This window comes from Hypanus sabinus, chromosome 25, assembly GCF_030144855.1.
Source record: "Hypanus sabinus isolate sHypSab1 chromosome 25, sHypSab1.hap1, whole genome shotgun sequence".
NCBI classification, from domain to species: domain Eukaryota; kingdom Metazoa; phylum Chordata; class Chondrichthyes; order Myliobatiformes; family Dasyatidae; genus Hypanus; species Hypanus sabinus.
Window position 1 is genome coordinate 48,498,969 of NC_082730.1, and position 24,267 is coordinate 48,523,235.

Sequence of the window (24,267 nt, forward strand, 5' to 3'; positions counted from 1 at the left end):
TTCCCCAACATCGAAAACAATCTTCCTGCATCTAGCCTGTCCAATCTCTTTAGAATTTTATACGTTTCAATAAGATCCCCCCTCAATCTTCTAAATTCCAGTGAGTATAAGCCGAGACAGTCGAGTCTTTCTTCATATGAAAGTTCTGCCATCCCAGGAATCAATCTGGTGAACCTTCTCTGTACTCCCTCTATGGCAAGAATGTCTTTCCTCAGATTAGGGGACCAAAACTGCACACAATATTCTAGCTGCAGTCTCACCAAGGCCTTGTACAACTGCAGTAGAACCTCCTTGCTCCTGTACTCAAATCCTTTTGCTATGAATGCCAACATACCATTTGCCTTTTTCACCGCCTGCTGTACCTGCATGCCCACCTTCAATGACTGGTGTACAATGACACCCAGGTCTCGTTGCACCTCCCCTTTTCCTAATCGGCCACCATTCAGATAATAATCTGTTTTCCTGTTCTTGCAACAAAGTGGATAACCTCAAATTCATCCACATTAAATTGCATCTGCTATGAATGTGCCCACTCACCTAACCTATCCAAGTCACCCTGCATCCTCTTAGCATCCTCCTCACAGCTAACACCGCCGCCCAGCTTCGTGTCATCCGCAAGCTTGGAGATGCTGCATTTAATTCCCTCGTCTAAATCATTGATATATATTGTAAACAACTGGGGTCCCAGCACTGAGCCTTGCGGTACCCCACTAGTCACTGCCTGCCATTCTGAAAAGGTCCCGTTTACTCCCACTCTTTGCTTCCTGTCTGCCAAGCAATTCTCTATCCACATCAATACCGCACCCCCAATACTGTGTGCTTTAAGTTTGCACACTAATGTACTGTGTGGGACCTTGTCAAAAGCCTTTTGAAAATCTAAATATACCACATCCACTGGCTCTCCCCTATCCACTCTACTAGTTACATCTTCAAAAAATTCTATAAGATTCGTCAGACATGATTTTCCTTTCACAAATCCATGCTGACTTTGTCCGATGATTTCACCTCTTTCCAAATGTGCTGTTATCACATCTTTGATAACCGACTCTAGCATTTTCCCCACCACCGATGTCAGACTAACCAGTCTATAATTCCCCGGTTTCTCTCTCCCTCCTTTTTTAAAAAGTGGGGTTACATTAGCCACCCTCCAGTCCTCAGGAACTAATCCAGAATCTAAGGAGTTTTGAAAAATTATCACTAGTGCAACCACTATTTCTTGGGCTACTGCCTTAAGCACTCTGGGATGCAGACCATCTGGCCCTGGGGATTTATCTGCCTTTGATCCCTTCAATTTACCTAACACCGCTTCCCTACTAACATGTATTTCCTTCAGTTCCTCCATCTCACTAGACCCTCGGTCCCTTACTATTCCCGGAAGATTATTTATGTCCTCCTTAGTGAAGACAGAACCAAAGTAGTTATTCAATTGGTCTGCCATGTCTTTGTTCCTTATGATCAATTCACCTGTTTCTGACTGTAAAAGACCTACATTTGTCTTGACCAACCTTTTTCATTTCACGTATCTATAAAAGCTTTTAGTCAGCTTTTATGTTCCCTGCCAGCTTTCTCTCATAATCTTTCTTCCCTTTCCTAATTAAGCCCTTTGTCCTCCTCTGCTGGTCTCTGAATTTCTCCCAGTCCTCAGGTGTGCCACTTGTTTTTGCTAATTTATATGTTTCTTCTTTGGACTTGATACAATCCCTAATTTCCCTTGTCAGCCACAGGTGCACTGCCTTCCCTGGTTTATTCTTTTGCCAAACTGGGATGAACAATTGTTGGAGTTCATCCATGCGATCTTGAAATGTTTGCCATTGCATATCCACCGTCAACCCTTTAAGTATCATTTGCCAGTCTATCTTAGCTAATTCACATCTCATACCTTCAAAGTTACCCTTCTTTAAGTTCAGAACCTTTGTTTATAAATTAACTATGTCACTCTCCATCTTAATGAAGAATTCCACCATATTATGGTCACTCTTACCCAAGGGGCCTCACAAGACAAGATTGCTAACTAACTCTTCCTCATTGCTCAATACCCAATCTAGAATGACCTGCTCTCTAGTTGGTTCCTTGACATGTTGGTTCAGAAAACCATCCCACATACATTCCAAGAAATCCTCTTCCTCAGCACCCTTACCAATTTGGTTCACCCAGTCGATATGTAGATTGAAGTCACCCATTATTTAGTCCAGCAGTCCTGGAGCATATGGATCTTGGACCTCCAGAAAGTGTCCACAGCAAGGGTGATTGACAAGTTCATGGCCTAATGTAGATGAGTTATTAACTTCAAACTTTCTGCATAATCACTCAGAGTTGACTTGCATGTAACTAGAACTGTATAACTCATTTTCTACCTTAGGCCACGAACTTATCAATCATCATCTGTGGACACTTTCTGGAGGTCCAAGATCCGTATGCTCCACAACCGCTGGACTAACTGTGTAAATGTAGGAGGGTACGAAGTTGAAAAATAAATGTGCCAGGTTTTCTAAAATTGACTCCTACCTTAGGCCACAAATTTATCAATATATGTTAGGATAAGTTGCACAGTTGATGCAAAATCTTTGGAAACCAACACAGATTAGACAGTGGGGGCAGAAGAGGTAAATGAAAGTCACAACTGATCCACTGATAGAAAAAGATTGAGAACCACAGATCCAAAAGGTACACCAATGCAGGAACATGGTTTCCAGCCAAAAATAAAATTCGAAGTAATCCTGAGAAACTGCCAACCACAGCAACATCAGAGGCAACAGGCCAAACTGGACAATGTGATCACAGGAAATCAAGTCCATCCCTGGGCAAGAGGAGACATGAAAGCCAATCCATGGACCACACATAATCAAAGATAGAAAACTGACTATGGTTTTGCCAAATGTTCATCAGGAAGCACCGATCTGACGTTAAAAACATCATACTTTACTTGCGCACTGTCAATCTGAATGCCATCTTATTTTTCAAAAAAAAGATACAATCTTGTCAATTTTTGGAATTATGAGATTTTAGCATGGTTACAAACAATTTAAAAAGGTAAAACTAAAAATCAGATATAAAGCTAATTAGATCTTATAGAAACAACATTATGAAAGGGATAGTGTTTCCACTGGTAGGTGAGACTGGAACTAGGGGACACAGCCTCAAAATTTGAGGGAGCAGATTTAGGACACAGAAGAGGAGGAACTGGTTTTCCCAGAGTGATGAATTCTCTGGTGGATTCTCTGCCCAATGAAGCAGTGGAGGCTACCTTAGTAAATATACTTTAAGATGAAGTTGAATAGATTTTTGCATAGTAAGGGAATTAAGGGTTCTGGGGAAAAGGCAGGTAGATGGAGATGAGTCCATGGCCAGATCAGCCATGATCTTACTGAATGGTGGAGCCAGCTCGACAGGCCAGATGGCTCTTATTTCTCATGTTCTTATGTTCTGATAATGACCTTAAATATTTCAAGTATATATGCAGGCAGTCCCCAAGTTCTGTTCCTAAGAACTGTCTAACGGCCATGTATAACTGACACTAATGAGAAACCGTCCAGCAACAGTCTCCAATTATGTTGCATTGAGTCGCAGATAAATTAGGAGAATCCTGGCTATTTTCTCTATTGGTTTTTATTAATTATTTGACCCAAATAAGCACCTGTCCTGTCCACAGTATTTTCGATATATTTTGTTAAAAGTCCATGGGAAAGATTACATAAAATCAGACTGCTACAAATTATGTGACTCTCTACAACCCAGGGAGCCCTTGTATACATATTTCAGACAAAAACGTGATGCAGGACACTGTTGAAAAAATCCTCAGATTCTTTAGAAATACTATCTTTCAACAATTCCTCAATTGACTTGCAATGCAATGTGTACTCAAATTGTTCATTCAATCCATTATATATCCAAAGTTGCATTATACATCATAGATCATAGAAATTTACAGCACATTACAACCCTTCAGCCCACAATGTTGTACCAACCATGTAACCTACTCTAGAAACTGCCTAGATTGTCCCTCTATCTTTTTGAAGCTCCGTGTACCTATCAAAGAGTCTCTTACAAGGCCCTATTGTATCCACTTCCACACACCAACCACTCTGTGTGAAAGATCTACCCCTGGCATCCCCTCGGTACCCATTTCCAAGCACCTGAAAACTGCCCCCTTGTGTTAGCCATTTCAGCCCTGGGAAAAAGCCTCTGGCTATCCACACTATCAATGCCCCTCATCAACTTATACACCTCTATCAGGTCACCTCTCATCCTCTGTCACTCCAAGGAGGAAAGGCCAAGTTCACTCAACCTATTCTCATAAGGTACTGATAAAGTATGTAAAAGGGTTAACACTTTGTTAAACAATAGCAGCCTGTTTCTTAGTGTTTGGCATAGTTGCAGCAAAGGGACAGGAGAGTATTATGGGCAAAATCAGACAGTAGGAGATGTTTTGGCCATGGCACTTGGGGAACTACTCCTTGTGTGGGCCTTGCGGAAAAGATGGCTCTAACCTGTGGGGAGCTGCCATGTCTTCGGTGGCCACTGCTCCCTCCCTTATGTTCGACTCCAGTTGACCGGGAGCCCATAAAAAGGGAAAAGACAACGGCCCAGTACATGGTGAAGCTGAACTTGACTGTCGTGGGCATGGTGAGCAGTACTTGGAATGGTCCCTTCCTCCGTTGTTCTAATTTGCCATGGCATCAGTTCTTAATTAGTACATAGCTCTTGGGTTCCATTTTAGGGTAGTCACCTCTTGTATCGTCTTCGTCCTCATATGCCTGACTCACCTGTGAGTGTAAAGCTCAGAGAATATTGGTCAGGTAGCCCGTTTATATCCAGAGTGGGAGGCTACACAGAACCCCATGGAATCCTTGGGAGCTTTCCAAAGATGATTTCAGCTGGTGACACTCCCGTTTTTCTTTCTTGTGGGTGGCCCTCATATGGAAAATGCTAACCTTTAACCAATTAAGCCCTGTTTCCTCCAAAAGTTTTGCCAATTTAGTTCTTAAGGTACCATTTGCCTTTCCACTATACCTGCAGCCTGGGAATGGTGAAAGCAATGGAATTGTTGTTGATTGGATAAGGCATTGCAGATTTCCTCATGTAACTTTGCTACAAAGTTATCTGATTATCTGATTATCCATTATCTGAACTCAACATTTCTGGTAGCCCATACTGAGGGATTACTTCTCACAACAGTATTTTAGCTGCTGTCAGGGCTTATTTGGTGCTTGAAGAGATTTGGCATGTCAACAAACACACTCCAAAACTTCTATAGTTGTACCGCAGAGAGCATTCTGACAGGCTGCATCACTGTCTGGTATGGGGGGGGCTACAGGACCAAAAGAAGCTGCAGAAGATTGTAAATCTAGTCAGCTCCATCTTGGGCACTAATCTACAAAGTACCCAGGACATCCTCAGGGAGCAGTATCTCAGAAAGGCAGTGTCCATCACCAAGGACCTCCAGCACCCAGTGCATGCCCGTTTCTCACTGTTACCATCAGGTAGGAGGTACAGAAGCCTGAAGGCACACACTCAGCAATCCAGGAACAGCTTCTTCCCTTCTGTCATCTGATTCCTAAATGGACAGTGAAGCTTTGGACACTACCTCTCTTTTTTTTAATATTTTTTGCACATTCTTTTAGATCTATTAAATATACATAATTGATTTACTTTTTTGTTTATTATTTTTAATTATTATTGTAATTTTATCTCTCTGCTAGATTACGTATTGCATTGAACTGCTGCTGTTAAGTTAACAAATTTCACGTCACGTCGGTGATAACCTGATTCTGATTCCGATTCCGATTATTCGTGGCAGGGATTGACTCGATCCATCAACTAAACACTATGATCACTAAGCAGCATTTGTAACAATGCACTCTATTGTTCAATAGAATCAATTTGTAAACATGAAAAGGGGTCTCCAGGTAAGGGAGTGGTGTCCAACACAGGGTGCCCCCTTTCCCACATTATTCTTACGGCACATTAAACATGCTTTTATCCTCTTTGTTGCTGCTTACTGCAATTTTGGATGCCACCATGTTTGCAGCAAACTATTTACCCTTCCCTCCTTTCCGAGGTGAGTACAAGTATGAATATAATCAAGGAGGATTGGTAGGAATTGGGTAGGGACGCAGACCTGTCCCGCAGGGGTGTACCAGAGGCCCGTCACGGGACCCACCTTATAGCCCATCTGTGACCATAGTCTGCGTTCCTCCTCAGGGCTGTCCCCCGGAAACATATGTACAACGTGCATGTCTGGCATACCCGTGCTGAGGTGCAGGGGGCTTTGGGGGTCTGGTGGGACTGTAATTTCCAGTGTGTGGGCTGTGTCTTTGGCAGCCTAATCAGCCATGGCGTTACCACTGGAGATCTTAATCAGTATGAGCAGAGCATTTGATAATGGCCAATCTTTTTGGAAGCTGCAACGCAGTAAGGAGACTGTACGAACGTAGCATTGCTCAGGATGTCCTGAGAAGATGAGGAAAACCCAGCATTCCCAAAGCGCTCCATAGTCATGAGCTACCCCAAAGGCGTATCGAGAATCAGTGTAGATGCTTGTACATTTGTTGGTGGTGAGGATGCAGGCACAAGTGAGGGCAAATAACTCAGCTTTTCGTGCTGACACGGCTGGTTGAAAGGCTGCCTGCTCAACCACCATGTCATCTGTGACCACAGCATAGCCAGAACATCTCTGGCCTTGAGGGCCCGTGAAAGAACTACCATGGCCATACAAAGTTATGTCGGGGTCCTGTAGGAGTTGGTCCATGAGGTCCTCATGGCTGTAGTGAGGAGTTGATTTTGTAGCACGCAGTCGTGTTCAGAATCATTTGTAACGTGGGGTGGCAACATTAGGAAAATGGCTGGGTTTAAAGTGCAGCATAGAAAAAATGTCAGCAGCTAGTTGCTCAGTAAGGCTGTCTCATAGCGATTTTGTCATGCCTGAGTGAGGTGCTGTGTCTGTCAAGAGGTCAGAAGCTCCACCGCCGAGTGGAAAAAGAGCATTATTTACAGGCTGATGTAAAGTAATATTAGAAGCCGCAGTTATCAGGATATATACTGCCTTCCCTGAAGCTCCTCCCACAGGAATCGTGTCCGTTGGTATATTTATTCAGACACCTCGAACCCCAAGAGGGCAATGGTGGATTATGCTGGTTCCTCCTGTGGGCTGCGACTTACAACGGGCAACATTTTCGAGTCAGTTAGCAAAAGGATTGTTCGTGGAGAATGGGGTGACAGTCCAGTTTGAAACTGGGCATCTCTGCTGTCCCCAGGGGCATCTTGCCTTCCAGTGTCCTGGTCGGCCACAGTTAAAACACAGTCCAGGCTAAGCTCCCCCGGGTATGGCCCATTTCTCTGCTCAAGGGGATAAGGTCGTTGGGCATATGGACCATCGGGGGGGAGGGGTAAGGCCAATCAGGGAATTGATCCCAATCCCGGTTTTAGCATTTGGTTATGATACCAGGCATTATCTGCCCCCCGGTGTCCCTCACCCTGCTGGACAAATTCATGCTTAGTTGCAACTCCCTTTGAGGTGGTTCTGGATTCTGTGTTGGTATCCAAGTAGTAAACTACAGCCTGTCGCATCCGATTACGGTCATTATCTGGCCAGGACATTATCATTGGTCTTAATCATTGTGGCTAACTTAAAAGGGAGACATTGAAGCAGCAGCGCATTAAATTGAGGGGAAGTATTCCCATTATTGAAGATCTAGTCCCCAACATAGGTCTGGTAGCATGATATCAAGTGCTCCCAGTCATCCGACCCTGATTCCCCGGGTTTCGGTTTACATTCTAATACCTTGGGGATGTTAACAGGCTGCTGGAGTGCTTTTTCCAAGCCCTGAATTATCTGGTTGGTCTGCTCCTCACCGTTTGGCAAACTTACTCTCAGTTCTTGGCAAATCTGGTATCCCAGGTCTGCCTTCCATTTCCATCCCTCATCCACAGATAAAATCATGCAACGAAGTCTGAAAAGATCCTGAGGGGTAGTGTTATACATCTGAACAACACTGAACAGCAGTTTCTACTTTCTGCAAAGGCTAAGGAAAGTCCATCTCCCACCCCCCATCCTCATCACATTCTACAGGGGTTGTATTGAGAGCATCCTGAGCAGCTGCATCACTGCCTGGTTCAGAAATTGCACCATCTCGGATCTCAAGACCCTGCAGCGGATAGTGAGGTCAGTTAAGATCATCAGGGTCTCTCTTCCCGCCATTACAGACATTTACACCACATGCTGCATCTCCAAAGCAAACAGCATTATGAAGGACCCCACGCACCCCTCATACAAACTCTTCTTCCTCCTGCCATCTGGGAAAAGGCACTGAAGCATTCAGGCTCACACGACCAGACTATGTAACAGTTTCTTCCCCCAAGCCATCAGACTCCTCAATACCCAGATACTGGACTGACACCAATTTACTGCCCTCCACTGTGTCTATTGCCTTGTCTATTATTTATTGTAATGCCTGCACTGTTTTGTGCACTTTATGCAATCCTGGGTAGGTCTGTATTCTAGTGTAGTTTTTTCTGTGTTGTTTTTACATAGTTCAGTGTAGTTTTTGTACTGCTTCATGTAGCACCATGGTCCTGAAAAACACTATCTCGTTTTTACTGTGTACTGTACCAGCAATTATGGCCAAAATGACAATACAAAGTGAATTGTGCGAAAAGTGCCGGTTTCTCCTTTCTGTCAGGGGCCTGCTTCTTTACCATGATCATTTCTTGTGGCTTCCTTGGGGCACTGACAGGGATAACCGCCAGCTGATCTTGCTCCCCCGCCCTGGGATTTTGCATCATTCGGATAGGTAACTGTCTCCGAGGTTGGGGCTAGGGACTTCTCTGGGGGACTGAGCTTATCAGTTCTTCAATATCATCTCATGGGATAGTTGGATATAGGGGCTCTGTCTTCCCCCTCTCCCTTTGTTTCACCCTTCCTCCCACTGTGTTAGAGAACCCTAGAGAATTTTCCGGTCCCATGGCTAATAACGGCTCCCAATACGGTGGTGGGGGTCTTGTCACCAGCCAGTCCTCATCGTGATCACTATCATTTGTTACGAACCCTGTAACTGGGTGTCTTACCAGCAAAGATAGGAGTATCCGTTGAAGTCTGATGATACTATTTTTAACAGCATTAGTAAAAATACACAAAAATAATATCAATGCAAATATACAGATAATATACGTCATCAATACTAAACCTAAAAGTGCGGGTATAATAATAATCAATAAGAAATAAGCTCTATTATTGTCTAGGGGATAATGAATTGTCCGATGGAAATATAAAGGTCAGTTCAGTTCATGCAGGCTGCAGTCATTGGTGTTCGCGGTGTTGCAATTGTTGGAGAGAGAGAGAGAGAGAGAGAGAGAGAGAGAGAGAGAATAACAGCTATTAACTTGCCGACTTTCCTTTTACGATCTTGATCCGTCTCCGTCCTTTAGCTAGACAGTTCTGTGGAGGACTCGTCACCCAGGCAAGGGTGGACACACACACACAAGCCCCCACCGGTCTCGTAGCGTCTCTCCTGGTGCGTCTGAGGGGTGTTCCCCAGACCCTACTTTTATCCCCACTCACGGGGTCTCAGATGTCAATCAGGCTGGGATGATGCAACACATCAACCAGACCACTCTGGTTGCCCCCTGAGGGGTTTCAATGAATAGAACAGTACTCAATACACAATTCCTTTTCCAAGAGACAATAGCAGTAATCTCTCTCTTTGTCAATAGGAGACATTCCACCTTTGTGTATCCCTGCGTTGTCTCTCTCTCTCATTACTGACATGCTGTGTATCTCTCTCAGTTCCTGGGTATCAAACCCGAAATAATAGTGATTTTGCAATTCTCAAAAGGGGGGGGGGGGGGGGGGCGACTTTGCGAATCTGTACCCTTCTGCCCATCAGAGTTGCTCCTCATTTGTAACACATCAAACAGGGTCGGTAAGCCAGACGTGCTCCCGGATCCTGCATTTCATTCCCTATTTGTCCCCGGGGTTTTATGCCTTGATCGAGGTTTTGCATTTATGACTGATCTTTTTCCGGACCATTTTTATGGCTTGTTCACAGCTTGTCACATCCCAAGTCCCTCCGCATGGCCACACTTCATCCCCCAATTTCTTCAGTAAAATAATACTTAAAATACATAAATCTCTCTATCATGAAACAACTCATATTTTTTACCTAGTGAAGTTCCTGTACCTTTTTAAATCACACAACAGATCTTGTCCCACGTTTGTCTTTTTACCAAGCATGGTGTCTGCTGCTCAATTCTCCTGTTGATTCTTAACTGACTTTAATTTTTACCCGATACCTGCGCAGTGTCCACTGTTCAATTTTCCTGATTTGTTATCCAACTTTAATTCTTAGATGACTTCAAATTTTACCTGACCCATGCCACCTATCCAATTTTATCCTATTTTTTTTAAGCAGACACTGTGTCAGCTGTCCAATTTTCAAATAATTATCCTACCTTATACGAGTCTCTCAGCAGATTCGATCCAGGTCCTGTGCTGAGGTCCAGGTGAGAGGCCGAGACACCCAGCGGTATCGTAGGGAACGAGAGAGACAATTCGTTTTGCGGGCCCGATCAGTCCCCATAGATAGGATGTTCAGTCTGTTGCTTACTCAGCCTGCCTCCATGTCATAGTCCCTATGCTGGTACTGCCTATGCAAGGGCCAAATGTGGAAGTCGAATCCAGATAAAGTCACTTGCAGACTGTATAAGTACAAACTCATTATTCAAAGCACCCAGGGCTTAGTTAGTCACTCAAACAGGAAAAGTCGATCTGTGACTGTTCCTGCCCCATCCTCCATAGTAACAATTCCCCTTACAACACATATTTGTTCAGATACAAGACAGGCTGTTATCCATGTTATCCACTACGTGACAGCCCCAAAAGTCAAATTACAAAATAAGTATAATGGACAGAACATAGAGAAACAGGCTAGAGTGGTTCTATCTCTACGCATGAGTGCAGAAGGAGATAAGCATCCTTGAAACCTGAGCTAACCACCCATCTTCAAGAAGAAATATGGCTCAGCACATCTGTTGATCATCAGAAAAAACAGGCTGCTATTGTTTAACGAAGTGTTAATCCTTTTACATACTTTATCAGTACACCCTGCAATCCAGGCAACATCCTTGTAAATCTCCACTCTATCGCTATAGTATCCATATCCTTCCTGTAATGAGGATACCAGAACTGAACACAGTACAGTTGGCCCTCCTTACCCGCGGCAGATTGGTTCCGGGACACCCCGCAGATACCAAAATTCGCAGATGCTCAAGTCCCTTATTTAACATGTATCAATGTCTTTAGGACTTTAGGTCTTCAGGTTTTTAGGACCCAGTGGAACCCCAGACTTTAACACCTCCGTGCAGTGGACATTAGGACCTGGCGGCGCAGCTCTGAATCCGCAGTGTTTCTGTTCACGAAAATAATCACAATCGTGATTGAAAATAAGGTGGAAGTAATAAAGCCATCGGAAAGAAGTGAAACACCACCGGTCATTGGAAAAGCATTAGGCTACAGTCGGTCAACGATCAGAACAATTTTAATGGAGCATGTGAAAGGCCCCACCCCGATGAGAGCTACAATTATTACTGTAATTTTTGTAAAAAATGTACGATATACTAAGAAAAACGTTTGACTAACTGACGCTAAATAATACCGGATGTACCTGTTCTTGACTTCAAATCCGACTTAAAGACGGACTCAGGAATGGAACTCATTCATAACCTGGGGATTGCCTGTACTTTTAAGTCATTTCTAGATTACTTATAATACCTACTACAATGTAGATGCTATGTAAATTGTTGTTATACTGTATTGTTTAGGGAATAATGACAAGAAAAAATAGTCTGTACATGCTCAAGCAACGAGTGCTGGAGAGAGAACTTCTGGGTTTTCCCAATCCGCGGTTGGTTGAATTCGCACATACAGAATCAGTGGATAAGGAGGGCCGACTGCACTCCAAGTGGGGTCTGACCAAGGTCTTTTATCACATTACCTCATGGTTCTTGAACTCAATCCCACTGTTGATGAATGCCAATACACCATACACCTTCTTAACATCATCTCTAATACACACTGTGACAGCTCACCAAGTCTTATTCAGCAGCACTGACAATAACAGGAACTCCCCATCTACCAACAATAAATAAATAAAACAGCTGGATCATCAATCTTTTCTCACCAGCAAGTAATGATACAAGTAAAGATACAGACCTTCATAAAGATTCTTTGTCAAATGTATATCGAAAGATGTAGTGAAATGCATTGTTTGCATCAAGTTGTATCAGCGAAAGTTGATTTGATTTAATGCAAACAACGTATTTCACTTTACTAACTGATCTTAGTGCATACATCTTTGGAATATGGGAGGAAACCAGAACACCAGGAGGAATCTCACACAGCAACAAGAACACAAGCTCCTCAGAGACTGCAAAAGGAATTGAATCCTGATCGGTGCTTGCTCGTGCTGTAGAGCAAAGCACTAACGGCTACACTTCCAACAATGGCCTTGACATTTACTCACTCCCCAAAATAAAAATACTAAAATTAGGTCTTCATATCACTAAGAAAAAAGCATTTACTATGAAGTAAAGATCCTCTAAAATGGAAATCAATTCAGCTACTGTTGAATTAAGATGACTATGCAGGATTGGTCAAATTAATTCTTCAAGAACTATTCCATGTTACATTCAAAGTGATGTTTTCACAGACATTTTCAAACACTTCAATCTCGAATTCCAGTAACATTTTCCATAGATTCAGTTTGCATTCCCTTCACTCGAATACAAAAGACCAAGTAATTTTTCGCATGGGTTGATCAGCTAGTTTTCAACTAGCTAGTTGATCAACTAGAACATAACTAGTTTTTCATTGTCTTACATAGTCTACCCAGAGTGAAATTCATTTGTCACATATTCCATGCAACATTGTCAAGACTCATTCAGCAATTAGCAACACTGACAAGTAACCGGGGCAACTTGTCATCACCAATAATGAAATAATAATAACTAAAATAACTGACCCAGAACACATGCACTCTTGTGACTCAAGCATCCTTTTCATTTTGCTTGTGCAGAAGGAGAACAGCATGGCCCCTGTCACCCACACAGTTCTGAAGCCAGGACAGAAAGATGCTATTTTTATACAGAATTATCTTATCAGTTACAGATATTGACCATTTGGTAAAATGTACATTTTTAAATTCTTTCTTTGCAAAATGAATCACCATTCACAATAAAGGTGTTAAAAATCAATCGAAACTTCAAGCTGACAACCCACAATATTTTCAAGTTATAAAGATGCAAGACATGGAAGAAAACAAATCTGGAGCTACTGCAATTAAGTGTTCCCACCCTACCTGGTCTACTTTTACATCTACAAATAGGCATTTCTTTGCTGAAGTGTCAAGGATACTCAGACATGCTGGTAATCATAGACAAGTTTTCAAGATGGGTGGGTAGAACCTAGTCCAGGAACGAAAGCCACTGTCACATGCACAGCAAGATATACTGGATGTGACGGAATGGGGCTTATACCTCTCTTCTACAAAATAAGTTAGGATTTTGTAATTAGGGTATGTCTTTCCTGCTATGAGACTTACACAACTTTACCTTTACATCCAGGGTCAAGAATTTAACATTTCAGGAGGAGCATTATTCCCATTTTATTGAAGTTGCAAAGAGCATAAGCGATTAAAAATGTTGCTGCAGCTTTAGAAAGGGTAAGCACTGACTTAGCTGATGCCTCGGAGAAAGGAACACCAAAATAGTCGCCAGGCACAAGATGGTTCTTCAAAATCATATCGCATTAGATCTTCTCTTAGCAGTTGACGGGGCAACATATGCAGTTATAGGCAAGTACATACATAACTTAAGAATCTGAAGACAGAACCAATTTAGCTGATCATATTTGTAAAACAGCAGCTAAAATACATCAATTGGTGGACACGATTTCTTTGGTTGAATTCATTAAGTCTCAGAAGCCAAGGTTACTGAATATTATGTGTCATACTATTCATACTAATATGCCTCATCATAATTTACATTTTTTTCTTCTTTAAAGAGTTCCACGGGGTCGGTGTTGGGACCGCTGCTTTTTACCATGTACGTCAATGATTTGGACTAGGGTATTAATGGATTTGTAGCTAAATTTGCCAACGATAAAAAGATAGAAAAAAAGGGGGTAGTGTTGAGGAAACTGAGATCCTGCAGAGAGACTTAGATAGTTTAGGGGAATGGGCAAAAAAGTGGCAAATGAAATACAATGTTGGAAAAATGTATGGTTGTGCAATCTGCTGGAAGAACAAATGGGCAGACTATTACTTAGATGGTGAGAGAATTCAAAGTGCAGAGATGCAAAGAGATTTGGGAGTCCTTGTGCAAGATACCCTAAAGGTTAACCTCCAGGTTGAGTCAGTTGTGAAGAAGGTGAATGCAATGTTGGCATTCATTTCTTGAGGGAATAGTAGCAGGGATGTGATGTTGAGGCTTGGTAAGGCACTCGTGAGACCACACTTGGAAGTATTGTGTGCAGTTTTGGGCTCCTTAGTATATCCTTTCCAAAATGACATTGGAGAGGGTTCAGAGAAGATTCACAAGAATGATTCCAGGAACGAAAGGGTTACCATATGAGGAATGTCTGGCAGCTCTTGGGTTGTATTCCCTGGAATTCAGGAGAATGAGGGGGGATCTCACAGAAAGATTCTGAATGTTAAAAGGCCTGAACAGATTAGATATGGCAAAGTTTTTTCCCATGGTAGGGGATTCTAGAATAAGGCACGATTTCAGGATTGAAGGACGTTTATTTAGAACAGAGATGCAGAGAAATTACTTTAGTCAGAGGGTGGTAAATCTGTGGAATTTGTTGCCACGAGTGACTGTGGAGACCAAGCCATTGGGTGTATTTAAGGCAGAGATAGATAGGTTCTGATTAGCCAGAGCATCAAAGTGTATGGCGTGAAGGCAGGGGAGTGGGGATGACTGGAAAAATCGGATCAGCCCATGATTGAATAGCGGAGCAGTCTCGATGGGCTGAATGGCCTACTTCTGCTCCTACATCTTATGGTCTTATGGACAGAATAGTTCAAACCCATGGAAGGGTGCCTACTAATCTGCCTAACCATGATACTATTATGAATACTTTGAAGAATACATGCACCCTTTGTTACTTCACAACACAAGCAGGTTTTTTGATTACTTAATTCAGATGTATTTATTCTAAACGTGTGATTTAGAATCAAAGGAGGGATTGTTGGATCTAACTGTTTAATTTGAATTGGCACTTCCTTTGCAGTTTAACAATTATCTGCTTGTATTTTAAGTAGATTTTGTATGCATAGCAGTTTAATACCCCTATCGTGACTATACAGAATATAATTCTGATAGCTTCTCTGTAATTAAGTGAATAAGTGTTTTCTTATTGGTTAATTTTAACTGCAGGAGGTCTCATCTGCAGATTTGAATGGCATTTCTCATACCCAAGTATAAAGCAGCTGCTTTACTCTCAGCACCATCTTTAGTTTCTTCTCTTCAAGCAGCAGTGACCCCTGTCACTATTCTATTCTCTTTATTCTATCAAATCTTAATAAAATGATTATGAAGCAACAGGTCACTCACAAGGAAATCTGCAGATGCTGGAAATTCAAACAACACACACAAAATGCTGGTGGAACACAGCAGGCTAGGCAGCATCTATAGGGAGAAGCACTGTTGACGTTTCGGGCCGAGACCCTTCGTCAGGACTAACTGAAAGGAAAGATAGTAAGAGATTTGAAAGTAGGAGGGGGAGGGGGAAATGCAAAATGATAGAAGACCAGAGGGGGTGGGATGAAGCTAAGAGCTGGAAAGGTGATTGGCAAAAGTGAGACAGAGCTGGAGAAGGAAAAGGATCATGGGAAGGGAAGCCCAGGGAGAAAGAAAGTGGGAGGGGAGCACCAGAGGGAGATGGAGAACAGGCAGAGTGATGGGCAGAGAGAGAGAAAAAAAAATCTCCCGTTTCCCCCACTGCTACTCTGCAATCCTCTCTCCCTCAGATCCCATCGTCAGCTCCTGGGCCCTCAGAGGCTCCATCTTCCTCTCACCCCAACCCTTCCCTCTCCACTGATACTGCCAGACTCCCTCCCCCACCCCCCCCCCCCCATCGATCCTATCTCTCATCTGTGCCGGGTCTTTACCATTCCCTCCGACCTTCAATTCTCTGAGCCAGAGCGCTCTGTCCTCAGTAAGAGCCTCACCTTTGTCCTCCTTCGCCCACACCTCAGCAAGTTCCGCGTATGCCATGACGCTGAACTCTTCTTCCGCTGGCTCTGTCTCCGAGATTACTTCTTTGACAAGGACTCTCCCAACCCCACCGATGACTCCTTCTCCCATCTTCAACCCTCCTCCTCTTCATGGACACTCCACTCTGGTCTTCTGCCTGCTCTGGATCTCTTTATTGCTAATTGCCGACGGGACATCAACCGTCTTGACTTCACCACACCCTGTTCCAATTCCAACCTCACTCCTTCTGAACGCTCCGCTCTCGGCTCCCTCCGCACCAATCCCACCCTCACTATAAAACCTGCTGATAAGGGGGGAGCTGTTGTTGTCTGGCGTACTGACCTCTACCTGGCCCAGGCACAGCAACAACTCTCTGATACCTCCTCTTATTTACCCCTTGATCACGACCCCACCGAGGAGCACTAGGCCATTGTCTCCTATACCATCATCAACCTTATCAGCTCTGGGGATCTCCCATCCACTGCCACCAACCTCATAGTTCCCACACCTTGCACTTCACGTTTCTACCTCCTACCCAAGATCCACAAACCTGCCTGTCCAGGTAGACCCATTGTCTCAGCTTGCTCCTGCCCCATTGAACTCATTTCTGCATACCTTGACACTGTTTTATCCCCCCTTGTCCAATCACTTCCCACCGATGTTCGTGACACTTCTCACGCTTTGAATTTTTCGATGATTTTAAGTTCCCTGGTCCCCACCGCCTTATTTTCACCATGGACGTCCAGTCCCTATATACCTCCATCCTCCACCAGGAAGGTCTCAAAGCTCTTCGCTTCTTTTTGGATTCCAGACCTAACCAATTCCCCTCTACCACCACTCTCCTCAGTCTAGCGAAATTAATTCTTACTCTCAATAATTTCTCCTTTGGCTCCTCCCACTTCCTCCAAACCAAGGGTGTAGCCATGGGTACCCGCATGGGTCCTAGTTATGCCAGCCTTTTTATTGGCTTTGTGAAACAGTCCATGTTCCAACTCTATACGGGTATCTGTTCCCCTCTTTTTCTTCGCTACATCAACGACTGCATTGGTGCTGCCTCCTGCACTCATGCTGAGCTCGTTGACTTCATTAACTTTGCCTCCAACTTTCACCCTGCCCTCAAATTTACCTGGTCTATTTCTGACACCTCCCTCCCCTTTACTGATCTTTCTGTCTGCATCTCTGGAGACGGCCTATCCACTGGTATCTACTATAAGCCTACAGACTCTCACAGCTACCTGGACTATTCCTCTTCCCACCCTGTCTCTTGCAAAAATGTTATCTCCAATCACAATTCCTCCGTCTCTGCCACATCTGCTCTCAGGATGAGGCTTTTCATTCCAGGACAAAGGAGATGTCTTCCTTTTTTAAACAAAGGGGCTTCCCTTCTTCCACCAACTCTGCTCTCAAACGCATCTCTCCTATTTCCCGCACATCTGCCCTCACCCCATCCGCCCGCCACCCCACTCGGGATAGGGTTCCCCTTGTCCTCACCTACCACCCCACCAGCCTCCCGGTCCAACGTATAATTCTCCATAACTTCCACCACCTCCAATGGAATCCCACTACCAAGCACATCTTTCCCTCAACCCCCTCTTTCTGCCTTCCGCAGGGATCGCTCCCTACGCGACTCCCTTGTCCACTCGTCCCCCCCATCCCTTCCCACCAATCTCTCTCCTGGCACTTATCCTTGTAAACGGAACAAGTGCTACACCTGCCCTTACACCTCCTCCCTCACCACCATTCAGGGATCCAGACAGTCCTTCCAGGTGAGGTGACACTTCACCTGTGAGTCGGCTGGTGCAGTATACTGTGTCCGGTGCTCCCGGTGTGGCCTTTTATATATTGGTGAGACCCGACGCAGACTGGGAGACCGTTGCACCGAACACCTACGCTCTGTCCGCCAGAGAAAGCAGGATCTCCCAGTTGCCACACATTTTAATTCCTCATCCCATTCCCATTCTGATATGTCTATCCATGGCCTTCTCTACTGTCAAGATGAAGCCACACTCAGGTTGGAGGAACAACACCTTATATACTGGCTGGGTAGTCTCCAACCTGATGGCATGAATATTGACTTCTCTAACTTCTGTTAATGCCCCTCCTCCCCATCTTACCCCATCCCTGACATATTTAGTTGTTCATTTTTTTTTCTCTCTCTGCCCATCACACTCCTTGTTCTGCATCTCCCTCTGGTGCTTCCCTCCCCCTTTTTTTCTCCCTAAGCCTCCCGTCCCATGATCCTTTCCCTTCTCCAGCTCTTTATCACTTTTGCCAATCACTTTTCCAGCTCTTAGCTTCATCCCACCCCCTCTGGTCTTCCACCATTTCGCATTTCCCCCTGCCCCTCCTACTTTCAAATCTCTTACTATCTTTCCTTTCAGTTAGTCCTGACGAAGGGTCTCGGCCTGAAACGTCAACAGTGCTTCTCCCTATAGATGCTGCCTGGCCTGCTGTGTTCCACCAGCATTATGTGTGTGTTGTATGAAGCAACAGGTTTTATGTCTTGTTCCTGACTTCTAAAAGAACCTTGGATTTAAAATCCGGAATCCAACAATACTAAAATCTAAAACAATTGAACAAGAGGAGTCAGGGACATCAGTTTGAGCAAAGATCAATCTATCCAATTAAAACAAAGGAATTTGAGGGCAATCTACAATAGCCTAAACATGGAGACTTCATCAGAAGATATTTTCCTATCTACTGTTCTGTAAGTAGAAAACTTGTAATGAATTTGGGATCTCAGATTTTAAAAATATTAAAGTTTCTCTGAGTGATGCTATACTAATTTACATTCAAAGCTCCACCAATGTGAAATCCTCAGATTTGATCAAGGTCTAAGACAATGAATGGCAGATGTAATAATTTGTTACTCAGCTCCATTTCTGGAATCCCAACGGGATCCAAAGGAAGAGCCATACTGACTACAGACACCACAATCTGAAACTACACAAAATGCTCAATGAATTCACAAGTCTAACTGGTTGAGTAGGAAAAGAATTGTCAATGCTCGCTGAGTTCCACCAGAAGTTTGTTTGTTGTTTGGTGTTTCTTTTTGCTTGTTTTCTGGTGCTGTTTTCAAGTTTTGCAAAGAAATCCACCTCTCCAATCCAATGTCAGCAATACATACACCAAATGTGGGATCAGAATCCAAATCACTGGAAAGGGAGTCAGTCCTTTGCCCAGAAATTAGCAGAAAAAGTGGTGTGATCCACAAATAAGCATGTGTTGAAGTATGCCATTATTGTGTCATGTATTTTAATGTATATTATTTTTAATGTTAATTTTTTTGAACTAAAGAAGCTTGCTGGTATGTTTTGTTTTAAGCTTGCTGCTCATAACTGCCCCCAGCCTCACATCCCATTTCGCTCAGTGCAGAAAAGTCGGAACCATGATCTGTGGTCAAATATAGCTCCAAATATTCCTAACGGCAAAAAGATCAGGGTGTTGAAAATACAGCACAACTATTAAAAGACAAATGTCCACTCAACAAGTGACTGTATTAGGTTGTCCACCTCCAACAAATGAAGTACCAGCAGCATGTTTCTGGATGCACAGGTCCATCAAATTTGAAAAGGCAAACATTAAAAACATATTTCGTGGTAAAATCAGTACAATTACCTCAATGTTCTGAATGAGAAAGTGTAAAAGTGAAACCGAAACTGGGACAGTTCATAAAAATGCATTACCACATTGCTGCATGTGAAGAATGCTCATTCTGATGCACAGTTGTTGTATGTTTATGCAGAACTATACTTCAATGAATAAAGCAATCACACTTGGTAGCAAGACCAAAAAGCCTGGCCCAAGCTTACACAAGTAGTTTTAAAACCCACATTTTAGAAATACATGATTTCTGAAATTGTTGCAGTGAACAATGACAATATCCTCCCCTTATGATTGTAATCTTAAAACTGAGCTCATTACAAGTTAGAAATGCACACATCTGCACAGTCTATGTTTCTACATCAGTCAATACAATTTAAAACAAAACATTTTAAGTAATCTAAATCCCAACGAATGAAATTTATTAATTCCTTGCCATTGGCACAAGTGCCCGTCTGCAGCACAAACTGCACCAGATCCCAATTATAATCTTCAAGTGCTCCACCAATAAGATTCCCTTACAAAATTACTGTACTGCCGTTCCGCTTTCAATACCCTAAGTGTGGAATGTCTTCACAATATTTCAAGTAAGATGACTCACCACAAACCCTCAAATCAAATGGGGGAAATCACTGAACATTTGATTTGGCCACTGACAGCGATTCTATGAATGAATGAATGAATGACTGAATGAATGAATAAATAAATAAATAAATAAAACCTGAAGTTAAATTTTAGTATTCTTCATTGCTGGTTGACCTGAATCTCTGGTCACTAGACTGTTACTGTGATCTTTGAGAACAACATCTTGATCTTAACTTCAAACTGCTCAGTTTGGACCTGTAACCATTGCAGTAATCTGTAAAAACTCATACCACAGCACCACTGCAGCTCAGCTTGTAACTTCAACTCAATCTGTTTCAAAGCATGAACTGCATTTATTGATTGCACATGTCCACAATGCCCAAAGTTTTTTTTGTAACCTAGCATCCCATATTTCCGTAACTGAAATGCTGCTTGACTGGTCCTTGAAGTTGATAACCTAGTGCATGTAATGTCGGGAAGTGAGGTGCTGGGAGAGTCATGATGAACTGAAATTACACAGACAGTACTTATAAATTCAGCCATTTCCTGGTTCACAGTAACTATTTCAAGCCTTCATTACAATTTTTATTGCCAGGTATATTCTAGGAATCCTCATTTTTCCAAACGTAATTGCACACTGATCCATTTTTGAAATAGAAAAACAGTTCATTTGGTCCAATATGATCATTTAAATCATTAATGCATTTAAAAATATAAATGCCTACATTCCTCAATTATATTTATAGAATCTTATTCAGAGGTCAATTGTGAAATTAACTTGTAAAGCAAGAATTAAACCTTTAATGACTAGATGAAATGAATTCTGTACTTTAGAAGTAGCACACACATTTCAAGTTTCTCCATCATGCAAAGACTTATCTACAAAATGGTGCATGCATTTCTACATCATCCTTAAATAAAGCATCACAAACTATTTCTTGAGAACATTAATAATTATATAATTTTGTATAATATTGTAGTTAAGAAACAAAGTAGATGTTATCATTAATAGACCTTTTGCAGTTTTTGTTTTGTATAGAAATCACACACCTAATGGAAATGCAAACAGAATCAACTGCAGTGGTATTTCTGCACAAATCCAAAAACTCTCATAAACTACTGAAATGAAAGTACACAAAAATTACTGTACGTATAAGTACGTATAAACTACTAAAGAAATTTCAGAATATGTCAAGTAAACTTACAATGTACAATGCAAAAACGAGGAAGGTGATGTTGTTGGCCTATCAGTTCATTACCTTTATCTAACCTAAACAGATTTCTAGAATTCTACTACGATTATTTTTTGAAAAATTAATAGTTACAAGATACGACTCACCTCAAATTTTTTGGGGAAAAAAACTAATTGTAACGTTTAAAGAAATTGCTTACGTCTCCTAAATTTCATAGCCATGACTAAACGCGGAAATATAGGTTTCCTACAGGAACACCTTTTAGAAACAACAAATGAATTGCTCGAAAGTGGTCGCATCACCAAAGCAGACAACTTTGGTGAAGCTGCAAAATGACTCGACTTGAATAGACAGATCAGCCAGTTTGCCAAGCCGCTCAGCGCACAGTTGCAGAAGGTCGGGACAGAGGCCCTTCCCCGAACCTCTAGGATCACTGCTAAGGTAACGGAGGTAGGAGTGGATGAGAGCGTCGTCCCTCCTCCTGATACCGCTTATGTAATCCGCGGAAAGACGCACAACATTAGGCCCGGAATCAGCGCTTCTGGCCTATCAAAGGCAAGGGGAGGAGGCAGGAAGGGCCTGGAGAGGCCTGTGACTTACCAATTGGTCATGTCCAGGAAGAACGCGCAGCCGGCGGGGTTGAGCTGGAAACCCAGTAGCCTCTGGAACTCGGAGATCAGCACATCCTTATCTGTGGTTCCCATGCAGCTGAATTTCTGCATCAGGTCCTGATCCAAGTCCATATCCACGTCCATTGCGTCTCTTTATCGGTCTCTCTGCTCTCGCCCCTGAAAGTGCCGCCGGTGGGGGCCCCCCCGCTCAGCTCGCTGTAAACGGGTGCGCAGTGACGTGTCCCTCTCGACCAGGGCCTACCCCTCAAACATTGTCGCTGCCGCGTTCCGGAGGCGTCCGCTGCAATAACACCGTCCCGTCCCGTCCCGTCGCGTCCCCCTCTGGCCGGCCATACGCATGCGCACCCGGCCCTCCCCGCCAGTCACACTCACTCGCCGCGCGTCACCTAACTCTGACGTCACACTCGCCCATGACGTCACTGCTGGCGGCCTGGCCCCATCTCTGAACAAATAATGGTGCGGGGAAGAGAGGACAAAAAGGGGCGATGAATTGTTCGTCGGTGCGTGGTTCAAAACTCCAAGAAGGCTTCTATAGGTCAAGGTTTGTTGTATTTGCAAAATAAAAGCAAAACAGCAATTCATGGCAAATGTGAAGCATCTGTGCAGAGAATAAAGATTTAGATGAGGTCAATTGAAACTTAGTGGATATTATATTCAGTAGTATCTTTTTTAAAAGAACGTAGAAGCATAGAAAATAGGTGCAGGAGTAGGCCATTCGGCCCTTCGAGCCTGCACCGCCATTCAGTATGATCATGGCTGATCATCCAACTCAGAACCCTGTACCTGCTTTCTCTCCATACCCCCTCATCCCTTTAGCCACAAGGGCCATATCTAACTTGCTCTTAAATATAGCCAATGAACCGGCCTCAACTGTTTCCTGTGGCAGAGAATTCCACAGATTCACCACTCTCTGTGTGAAGAAGTTTTTCCTCATCTCGGTCCTAAAAGGCTTCCCCTTTATCCTTAAACTGTGACCCCTCGTCCTGGACTTCCCCAACATCGGAAACAATCTTCCTGCATCTAGCCTGTCCAATCCCTTTAGAATTTTATACATTTCAATAAGATCCCCCCTCAATCTTCTAAATTCCAGTGAGTATAAGCCTAGTCGATCCAGTCTTTCTTCATATGAAAGTCCTGCCATCCCAGGAATCAATCTAGTGAACCTTCTTTGTAGTCCCTCTATGGCAAGAATGTCTTTCCTCAGATTAGGGGACCAAAACTGCACACAATACTCTAAGTGTGGTCTCACCAAGGCCTTGTACAATTGCAGTAGGACCTCCCTGCTCCTGTACTCAAATCCTTTTGCTATGAATGCCAACATACCATTTGCCTTTTTCACAGCCTGCTGTACCTGCATGCCCACCTTCAATGATTGGTGTACAATGACACCCAGGTCTCGTTGCATCTCCACTTTTCCTAATCGGCCACTGTTCAGATAATAATCTGTTTTCCTGTTCTTGCAACCAAAGTGGATAACCTCACATTCATCCACATTAAATTGCATCTGCCATGAATTTGCCCACTCACCTAACCTATCCAAGTCACCCTGCATCCTCTTAGCATCCTCCTCACAGCTAACACCGCCGCCCAGCTGGAAATGTACAGCATTTCAATGTCCTGCTTCAGACAGGTAAACTTCACCGAGGTCTTGAAGCAAAGAAAGGGTTGATTGGAGTGTTCATCAGAGACAGGAGAAAGAATGCTGTGGGATTCTAGTACACAGGAAATGGGCAAGACTGCCAGTCAGAGGGGGAAAAAGTGGCCTCAAAGTACCCGGATGAAATACAAAACAGTTAAATCAGAAAAGAAACATAACTGCACATGCCAGATTACTTCCACAGGCAAAAGATTTAACAATTTTCCATTTCTCATGAAAAATTTTTTCATTTAATGCCTCTAATCATGCTATCACAAGAGCCATGCCCAGGTATTTCCAACTTCCTTGGATAAAACAAAATTGCTAATGTCAGGGGTACTTGTTAGTCCACCATGAGTACACTTCATAT

At 43.2% G+C, this 24,267-nt stretch overlaps 1 protein-coding gene across 2 annotated transcripts in view; it reads right to left on the reverse strand.

Annotated features, from left to right (window-relative positions):
• Nucleotides 1-22,621, reverse strand: part of ilrun (inflammation and lipid regulator with UBA-like and NBR1-like domains) — a 103,515-nt gene extending 80,894 nt beyond the window's left edge. The window contains exon 1 of one of the 2 annotated variants that reach the window (XM_059950553.1): nucleotides 22,230-22,621. In XM_059950553.1, coding sequence (XP_059806536.1) covers nucleotides 22,230-22,384 — 155 coding nt within the window. In that variant the 5' untranslated portion in view covers nucleotides 22,385-22,621. The remainder of the gene's footprint in view (nucleotides 1-22,229) is intronic. The other variant, XM_059950554.1, reaches the window with a different exon arrangement.
• Nucleotides 22,622-24,267: the final 1,646 nt, after the last annotated feature.